At 38.9% G+C, this 10,278-nt stretch overlaps 1 protein-coding gene across 2 annotated transcripts; it reads left to right on the top strand.

Moving 5' to 3' along the window:
* Positions 1-4,282: 4,282 nt before the first annotated feature.
* Positions 4,283-7,103, top strand: LOC140354476 (homocysteine S-methyltransferase). 2 transcript variants are annotated; one of them, XM_072439527.1, is made up of 8 exons: positions 4,285-4,472; positions 4,620-4,687; positions 4,757-4,926; positions 4,996-5,099; positions 5,965-6,126; positions 6,444-6,649; positions 6,876-6,955; positions 7,032-7,103. In XM_072439527.1, the coding sequence occupies exons 1-8, from the start codon at positions 4,353-4,355 to the stop codon at positions 7,100-7,102; spliced, it is 981 nt and encodes a 326-aa protein (XP_072295628.1). In that variant the 5' UTR covers positions 4,285-4,352; the 3' UTR covers position 7,103. The 2 variants fall into 2 exon arrangements, with proteins under 2 accessions (XP_072295629.1, XP_072295628.1); XM_072439528.1 differs by lacking the exon at positions 4,620-4,687 and having other exon boundaries at positions 4,283-4,472.
* Positions 7,104-10,278: the final 3,175 nt, after the last annotated feature.

Here is a 10,278-nt window from a genome sequence, read left to right as displayed (position 1 = left end):
ACTGCTTTTGGAAACACCGCTTTGAACGGTGTCTCAAAGCGCTGGTCACGTGACTTAGATGCTTCCTGAAGCCTGTCATGTGACGGTGACTATGTGGCGGGACGGTATCGATATAGGCATGGATCTGTTATAATATCGGGTATAACGCCGTAAAATACAAACTTTCAAATCTACAGAAGATGGCGGTAAATGCATCTGTCCAGTTGGCTGCCAACCGCCATTAAAAGTAACACCACAACAACAACAACAACCACCACGACTCAGACGGTGATGAACCGCTGTTGTGTCACTAGAACATAAAAGAAGCACAGAACAGTGCAGATGATGCAGCTCAGTATGTGCTCTGTATGTGTATGTGTATCACATGCTCTGTAAACATGGATCTATTCATGCTAAACATGGATCTATTCACGCTAAACATGGATCATGGATCTATTCACGCTAAACATGGCTCTATTCACGCTAAACATGGATCTATTCACGCTAAACATGGATCTATTCACGCTAAACATGGATCTATTCACGCTAAACATGGCTCTATTCACGCTAAACATGGATCTATTCACGCTAAACATGGATCTATTCACGCTAAACATGGATCTATTCACGCTAAACATGGATCTATTCATGCTAAACATGGCTCTATTCACGCTAAACATGGATCTATTCACGCTAAACATGGATCTATTCACGCTAAACATGGCTCTATTCACGCTAAACATGGCTCTATTCATGCTAAACATGGATCTATTCACGCTAAACATAGATCTATTCACGCTAAACATGGATCTATTCACGCTAAACATAGATCTATTCATGCTAAACATGGCTCTATTCACGCTAAACATGGATCTATTCACGCTAAACATGGATCTATTCACGCTAAACATGGCTCTATTCACGCTAAACATGGATCTATTCACGCTAAACATGGATCTATTCACGCTAAACATGGATCTATTCACGCTAAACATAGATCTATTCATGCTAAACATGGCTCTATTCACGCTAAACATGGCTCTATTCACGCTAAACATGGATCTATTCACGCTAAACATGGATCTATTCACGCTAAACATGGCTCTATTCACGCTAAACATGGATCTATTCATGCTAAACATAGATCTATTCATGCTAAACATGGCTCTATTCACGCTAAACATGGATCTATTCACGCTAAACATGGATCTATTCACGCTAAACATGGCTCTATTCACGCTAAACATGGATCTATTCACGCTAAACATGGATCTATTCATGCTAAACATAGATCTATTCATGCTAAACATGGCTCTATTCACGCTAAACATGGATCTATTCACGCTAAACATGGATCTATTCACGCTAAACATGGATCTATTCACGCTAAACATGGATCTATTCATGCTAAACATAGATCTATTCATGCTAAACATGGCTCTATTCACGCTAAACATGGATCTATTCACGCTAAACATGGATCTATTCACGCTAAACATAGATCTATTCATGCTAAGGCACATTCTTCTGCACAAATGATTCAAAATATTCAAGAGAATTTTCACTCCATCCAACAAAAACAAAATGTATGCTGTTCTATAAGTACTATTACAAATACTTGTGCATGTGGATGATGATAAACTCTCCTTCAACAAACATACAAGAGCTGACAAATAAGATTAAAAAACAGATTGTCATTCTTCTTTAGAAATAAAACATGTTTTTCTCTTAATTGTAGAAAACAGTTAATCCATTTCTTTCAGTTCTAGCTCTAAGGTTCAGCTCTGAGGTTCAGCTCTGAGGATAAACTCTAAGGTTCAGCTCTGAGGTTCAGCTCTGAGGATAAACTCTAAGGCTCAGCTCTAAGGTTCAGCTCTGAGGTTCAGCTCTAATGTTCAGCTCTAAGGTTCAGCTCTAAGGTTAAACTCCAAGGTTCAGCTCTAAGGCTCAGCTCTAAGGTTCAGCTGTAAGGTTCAACTCTAAGGTTCAGCTGTAAGGTTCAGCTCTGAGGTTCAGCTCTAAGACTCAGCTCTAAGGATCAGCTATAAGGCTCAGCTCTAAGGTTCAGCTCTGAGGTTCAGCTCTAATGTTCAGCTCTAAGGTTAAACTCTAAGGTTTAGCTCTAATGTTCAGCTCTAAGGTTCAGCTCTAAGGTTAAACTCCAAGGTTCAGCTCTAAGGCTCAGCTCTAAGGTTCAGCTGTAAGGTTCAACTCTAAGGTTCAGCTGTAAGGTTCAGCTCTGAGGTTCAGCTCTAAGACTCAGCTCTAAGGATCAGCTATAAGGCTCAGCTCTAAGGTTCAACTCTAAGGTTCAGCTCTAAGGTTCAGCTCTGAGGTTCAGCTCTGAGGTTTAGCTGTAAGGTTCAACTCTAAGGTTCAGCTCAACGGTTCAGCCCTAAGGCTCAGCTCTAAGGTTCAGCTCTAAGGCTCAGCTCTAAGGCTCAGCTCTAAGGTTCAGCTCTAAGGCTCATTACAGGAGAAGGATACAGAACTCACCACTGTGAATTATATTCTAAAGAAGAATGGCAATCATCGGATGCAGGAAGAGAACAGGTTTATTTATCAGGTTTATTGCCCCGTTTCACCGTTTTGAAGTCTCAGGACATTTTTATGTTACAATCCCATTGTATCAACACAGATGGAAAAAAGGCTTTCATCAACTTTGCTCCCTCTGGAATAAAACACTTTTTAAATTAGATAATTTTATGCCTTTTAATGATTTTAAAGAACTGGTCAAGGACTACCCTCAGCACCAATGCACTTGTTGTATATAGTTTTATCTCTTATTGTATGTGTAAATGTGTTTTTATGTATTGGTTAATTTTATTGAATGTTTTATTTGTGTTTTAGTATCTTGACTTTGTTTGTTTTTGTGTAGTATTTTAACAGGGATCCATGAAAAAGAGAACTTTTCTGTTTTCTCCCTATATAAATAAATAAAATGAATGAATTTCTATAAAGTCTCTCTCTTTCATTCCTCTCCTTTTTTTTTTAACGGTATAGAGTAAAACACATACTTTGAAGACATACAACTACAGTGGGTTGCGCTAAATGCAACTTTTTAGTTGGCTGCCAACCGCCATTGAAAGTAATAAAACAACAACAACAAAGTTTTAAAAAGGTGTCTGCTCGTCAGAACCATGTTGATTGTTTGTGGAAAAAAGTAATTAAAAAAGTAATAATTTTAGCACCCATGTGGTACAGGACTATTTTGTGTCAAGAGCTGCTCTGTCCTCGGTTTAGCTTAATAAAAGCACAAACATTGATCGCAATATACTGCATCCTTCCACAGATGGAAAATAAACGGAATTTGTAAAATAAACCCCTAAATATTTGTTTTTGAAATCCTTTATTTGATCAAACTAATATGTATATTCATATTATTCTAGATACACTGTTGTGTCAATAATACACACAACTGAAATGCATCGTTGGTTAAGGCACAGCACCAGTGTCAGGCTAAGCTCCATGTGCAGCCGGCCGCAGTGTCGTATGATTTATTGCATGTCCTCCCCTCTCTCATCCCCATTTCACGCTGATCTGTCCAGTATAATAAGGGAATAATAAAGCCTAAAGGCCACAAACCCTTTAAAACCCACTGTGGGTGTGGCAGTACTAAAACATACCACTAGATGTCACTCTGGAGAAATGGTCAGAACTGTGTGTCGAAACCTCGAAACGTTTGGTTCAAATTCTTTGCCGTTTCCTGAGGCTTCGCTTTGCCCATCACTCCTCACCGTGTTTGAGAACGTATACAACCTTCTGATGTTGTGTGTGACTGCGGTGTTTGCAAACTAGCCGCTAACTTTGCGCTTCATTGTCTAGTTTCTATGGTAACTGTGCTGACAAGCGAGGCAGCGTTCAGGAACACGGCCGAGTCGAAAATGATTGGGTGTTGTATCTCAGTGTTTACATTTTCCTTTTTGTATATTTTTATGATTATATATGGGTTGTACATCTTAGCTTTGAGGAATACACTGAGAGCTGTGCAGTTAAGTAAGTAAACATTTTTCAAAAGCTCATTTATAGCAGTTTATTATCACAATATGCTCTGGAGCCATGGACTAGGCACTTCCATGTTGGCAACAATTCACCAACAAACAACCCCAACATTATAAAGCTGCACCACAGATCCACGAGCTGCTGCTGTGCGGACAATAAGCTTGTGTCATGCGCCATCTACTGGTGAATCGGTTTGATACGCAATAAATACCGAGTTGCCGCCAACGCACCGTTTGACCTTTTACCCGGAACAAAAACAAGAGTCCGCAGAGCACCGCCCCCTCCAGGGCTCGTGCCATGGCTTGTGCTCCCCTCACAGGAAGAAACACATACTTTACTTACGGAGTAGAACATTCTTCAGAATATAGTCCATGCATTGTCTGACAATGTGTTCTCCTATTACTTTGAGGGATTATATTAACGAGAATAAACCTTTAATTTTGGATGGAGGTCTTGCAACTCAACTGGAAGCACAAGGATTTGAGCTTGGGGTAAAGCATGACAAATAAATTGACTAATTCATTCTAAAGTATAATGTACTTAGCTCTTAACTCGTCATTTACCCACCTATAGTTGAATAAATATGTAAAAGTTAGACGTGTCTATACTCTGACATTGTAATATGACTTTGACCACAGGGGGAGGCATTGTGGAGTGCCAGACTTTTGCACACAAACCCTGAAGCCATAAAAGATGTCCATTACAGGTGGATTTACCTCAGAACATTGTGAGTTATTTTACACAGCCATATTGATTATAATTATCTTTTTAATAGATTTCTTCTCAGTGGCAGTGATGTCATTACCACGGCTACATACCAGGCCAGTGTAGAAGGATTTATCCAACATTTAGGAGTGACCTGTGAACACGCCAAAGAGCTTCTGATGTCTGGAGTCCATCTGGCCAAACACACACTGCAGAAGTATATGTCGGAAAATAAAACGGGTAAAAATCAACAAAAGTATATTGTATAAAAGTATACAGTGTATATTATTTGCAAGGATTGTTTTATAGGTGAAATAAAAGGATTAGTGGCTGGCTCTATTGGACCTTACGGGGCATTTCTTCATGATGGATCTGAGTACACAGGGGACTATGCGAAAGAAATGAGCATTGAGGTAGGGCGAGCTCCACTCTCATTTAGAGCCACATTACAACATTTCTCTTCTGGCAAATTAGCAAAAAAATCTGCATAAAAAACTTGAATGCAAAGTACCATTTTTAAAGTATACCTCAACTTACTTCAATAATATTTATAATATAACGCCTTTATTTAGTCCCACATCAGGTTGATAATTCAATGAACCATGAGAAACTATTTGAATATTGTCATATCAATCAAACCTTTTTAATCCACATTTATGAAGCAGTTTTCATACAAAGTGTTTTCTATTACACATGCTAAAAACAATCACTTGAACGGGATGCCAAACTCTTCAGGCCGAGGACCCCAAAAATAACTATGAAACCAACTCGGGACCCCCACAATATATATCAACCACTGAAAATGATGTTTAATTGTATTTATTTCAGTAGTTTATTAACTTACCCATGGTTACTAAACATACTGTTTTCAATTAAAAGAGCGATTAAATAAAGTGTAATAGATTATTGCATCTTAAAATCATCTCGCAACCCCCAGCTCATTGCCCTGAGGGGTCCCAGCCCCCACTTTGGACACCATTGGACTAGAACAGCGACACGAACAGTTTATTATTACTTATTACTACTAAAAAAAATCTGTCAAAGACAGGGAGAAATTGAGGAACGTTTTATGTCATATAGGACACATAAAAAATTATCTTGTTACATGGGAAGTTATCTCAATTTTGGTGCCCATTATTACCGTACATGTGGAGTCCAAGTTTTATCTACTAGTTTTTTTATAATTCAGGTTTAGTAATATATAATCTGTAATGGAGATATTTCTAAGTGAGAATGTTATTTTCCTGCTGCGTTGTTAATTGTATCTGTTGTTTCCAGAGTCTTAAATCCTGGCACCGCCCTCAGGTGGAGTGTTTAACTGCAGCAGGCGCAGACATTATTGCATTTGAGACAATCCCCAGCATTAAAGAAGCAGAGGCTCTGGTTCAGCTGCTCAGAGAGTTTCCCAACACTGAAGCGTGGCTCTCCTTTTCCTGTAAGGTCAATATACATCAATCATATTGTATCATTTCACTGCACCACCAGTCACTACTTCTTCTACTAATTCAAAGCACAAATCTTTTACGACTTTATTCTTGTGGCCCCAGCATTTTTTATGAGCCATAATAAAAACATAATCGCCAAATGATCTTTTTGAAACATATTTTTACCCTTTTCATGTATCATTCCAACAGTGAAAAAGTAAAGCTTAATCTTGGTGGTACTACTTGCTTTGTCTACTATTTGTTCTTTGTTGTTTGCATGTGAGTTGCACCCTCGTGACACATGGTTCCCTCTCTGTGCATCACTTCTCGTAGGATGTGAAGTGTATATCAGACGGCAGCCTGTTTCCTGACGTGGTGCAGGTGGCTCTTAAATGCCCTCAGGTCGTGGCAGTTGGAGTTAACTGTTGTGCTCCAGATCTGGTGGAGCCACTCCTGGACTCAGTTCAAACCCTGCTAAACCCAGACCTGAGCTGGGTGGTCTATCCCAACAGTGGAGAGGAGTGGGACACGGACAAGGGGTACTACTTTTTCCCATAAATAATATAACAATATACTTTGTAGCTAAATAAAGATTGAATATTAATGATGATACATTATTAGTCTTATAATTGTGCGTTTCCCTTTCTCATTTCATGCATTATTTATTTACACCATGCGGCAATGAATAGTTTGTGTGCATTTATAAAATGATCTTCAAAATGTAAAAAAAAATCAGCTACTTTTGTTTTGTTTTTTAATGTAAAGATGGTTGGCTCAAGAGAAAAAGGTGGGGTCACTTTCTCAATTCTGTGAAAGCTGGAGAAGTCATGGAGCAGCCTTCATAGGTGACACTGAACTACTTTCTCAAGAATTCATACATTGGATTTAATTTGTATTAATTTTAAAATGTCTGTCTTCTAGGAGGATGTTGCCGCATCGGACCTGCTCAAATCACAGAGTTACGCCGTGTATTAAAAGGACCCATCGAGTGACTGAATGCAATGACAGAAAGCCTGTTTTATATCTATTTATGAAAGTCTTACTTTATTGAGAAATAAATAATAAATATAGCCGCAAGCGGCAATGATCGGCCCTCGCCGCCACGCCGCAAGAGGAGGGGGCGTTAACGCGCCCCAATTGTCCTTTTATTACGCCTACTGCTGAATCTGTGACGCTGTCACATCTTCTCCCCTTTGTTTTACCATCAAAAAGCAATTTTATTTTGAATTCTTGGCAAAATGTGCGGCTTTGCCGCACAGACACCGTGACTCTTTGAATAAAAATGTGGATAACTTTTGATGGTCCACACCTGAAGATGAGTCTCACCAAATTTCAGGTTAATAAGGCTAACGCCCTGGGAGGAGTTTGTGAAAGTATAAAGTGTATACATGTTCTGGCGATTTCCCCATTGGAATAACATGGGAGGTTTTGGTCATCGCTACGGCAAATCCGTAACAATTATGACATGGGTCTCATTGACTTTTTTGATGGGGATGCCAAAATTGAGTTGTGTGTCAAATTTCATAAAATTTTGCAAAACTAAACATTTAACCTCCATATAAAATCTGTAGGGGGCGCTGTGGCGCCAAATTAATTTATTTCACTTCAAGTAGGTTTAGGGCAAAGAGTTTAACAACTGATTCTAATTTGACGCAATTCGGACTTTATCTGCGCAAACGGCAGAAATGTTAAATTTGGGAGATTTCTGAAATTCTAGCTAGTTTGCGGCTTCGCCGCTCAGAGACCGTGACAGGTATCAATGTAATTTGAATAACTTTTGATGTCCCACTCCTCAGTACCATTTTCACCAAATTTCAGCTTTTTAGAGCCAACGCCCTGGGAGGAGTTCGTAAAAGTACGACGTTTGGAAAAACCGAGTCATTCTTAGCCATTTTTGAAGCAATATGGCCGGCATTTGGTTGGGCAGACGGCGTTGCCGTACTAATATTTTTTACTTCTCTTGTCACCATCTACCTCTGCGCCAAATTTCATGATTCTACGATCAGATTTTTTTGGGGTCATTTCCTATCTCTCAATGCATTTTTGGTACATTTGGGGGCGCTGACGCGCCAATTTTTGTATTTTAGAAAAGGGAAATAGACAGAATGTAGAGAGGCACGATTTTTAGAGGTGTGCAAATTTTTGTGACTTTTCGTCAATGTTCACTGGGTGAAAAATAGGGGGGTTGGTCCCGAGAAGAAGAAAGAAGAATAATATTCCGATGCGAAAACATTGTTTCCCATTTTTCAAATATCATAAACTATACATTTTCGGAAAGCGCTCGCGCTTTCCTACCTCATGGTGTGGGTCCCTGGTCACTGACGGGTACTTTCGTTAATTTTGAGTGGGCTCCGCCCACTTTGTGTTTTTGGCCCTCTATACAGTAATAATGTTCAATTTTTGCATTACATGCTTATATGCACGGAACATGCAAGAGATGGGGAACGTATTCGTGAGCTACTTAGGGCAAATGAGTGCTTTGTATGGAGATGACTCCCAATTTAAAGTGCACGTTTAGTGCGCACTTTTGCACGGGCTTTGCCCGTTTACAACGGTAATGTTCCATTTTCCTACTACTAATTAGTATGCACGGGGCGTGGAGGAATGCGTTAGTGAGTGTTTGGAAGTGGGCGAGCGCTTCGCGCTTGATTTCGTGCACACTACGTGCGCACTTTCGCAGCCGTGCTTCGCACGGCCTTACGGGTCTAATAGGCCTCTCGCCAGCTTGTGGCGCTCGGGCCTAATAATCAAACGCAATACATGTGTGAACAAAGTTAATGTATCACAACACACATGCAGTCTTCACCTGCAGTTTACAATTTCAAGTTTTGCATAAATACTCTGACTTTTAAATGCAATTGTCTAAAATCTGTAGGAATAGATTTGCACAAAGCACAAGAAAAAGGTCAAACATCTTTAACAAGAAGCTCACAGCACCACTGACGGGAAAAGCCCATTACATATGTCACTAAAGCAGCAAATGCTTTATTTCTACAATATCAGATCAGGGATGGATAATGTAATGAAGGAAGGGTAAATGCTATATCAAGTCAGAGAACTACAATATCTTATGTGCCAAAAGCGACCCCTTCTGTCCTTCTGATCACACAATACTGTCTCATGTAAAAAATATCAAGATCGAAATCCATCTTCAGCTCAGTCAATATTTCCTGAAAATGTCACATAGATGACAAACATACATGCAATGCTGGTGGAAAACGGATGTTTTATGATGAGGAAAAGCAGATTTTAAATGGGAATGCTTATTTAAATCAGATTTTCAAGAACAGCCTGGTTTAAGTTTACACTGTTCTTTGTTTTTTTATTATTGAGGAAGTAAAACATAAAAGTGTTGGCTTCGTTCTTCCTTTTAGAGTCATACAACAATCATTTAGTTTCAATTCTGAATGTAGGACAGATCATGTTAAGATAATTAAAATCAATTCAAGAGTTTTTCAAAAGTTTGGCAAAGCAAGTCATTTAAACCTCCTCCACCGCTTTAAATGAGGACACTGGTTTTTGTAGAGCTTTAGTTCATCTAAATATTAATTCTGCTTCATGGAACATAAACCCAGATAAAAAACTGTCAATTCAGTGTAATTTATTTTAGGTAAACTGTTTCATAAAATAATCCCCATGTTACAATTCATAGGTGTTTATAAATGCTAAAGAGAAGCTAAATTAACTGTACTCAACGTTTGCTTTGCTCTGAGCAGCACTGGATACTTTCCCAAAGCAAATGTAAATGTGTTTCAAACCTAATTTACTTAATTGACTTCATCTACATACAACAATCTGTAATTCACCCATTTAAGGCATACCTTATGTATAAAATTCATATATCTTGCATAACTCCAGGTAACACTCATTGTACAGATTAACATAACTAAACACCCTCTTTGGTGCATACAGCTTATATTCATCCACAAACTACCATCTTGCGGTGTTTATCCTATGTAAGCTTTTTGTTTTGTCATCACACCGAACAGCTCAGCTCTTGACTTCCTCTACAGGTACACAATGGTATAACAGGCAGCTAGGATGGCACAGAAGTCAGGAAGATACAAAAAGTGCCTTGAAATGTACTGGTACAAAGCTGTCAGACAAACACGAAAATAACTCGAAACAAATGATTCACAAAAAAATAACCACAAACAAAAAATATTAG

The sequence above is a fragment of the Eucyclogobius newberryi genome, unplaced genomic scaffold (genome assembly GCF_026437365.1).
Source record: "Eucyclogobius newberryi isolate DKJ021-1_F unplaced genomic scaffold, fEucNew1.0.hap1 SCAF_9, whole genome shotgun sequence".
In the NCBI taxonomy this organism is placed as follows: Eukaryota; Metazoa; Chordata; class Actinopteri; order Gobiiformes; family Gobiidae; genus Eucyclogobius; species Eucyclogobius newberryi.
The sequence above is the reverse complement of the archived record's forward strand: the minus strand, read 5'-3'. Positions and strand labels throughout refer to the sequence as shown.

Excerpts from the sequence above, each read along its gene's own strand:
- LOC140354476 (XM_072439527.1), top strand. The coding sequence starts at position 4,353 with ATGCATTGTCTGACAATGTGTTCTCCTATTACTTTGAGGGATTATATT. Across the intron at positions 4,927-4,995 it reads TATGTCGGAAAATAAAACGG|GTGAAATAAAAGGATTAGTG; the intron begins GTAAAAATCAAC and ends ATTGTTTTATAG. Across the intron at positions 6,956-7,031 it reads TCATGGAGCAGCCTTCATAG|GAGGATGTTGCCGCATCGGA; the intron begins GTGACACTGAAC and ends TCTGTCTTCTAG.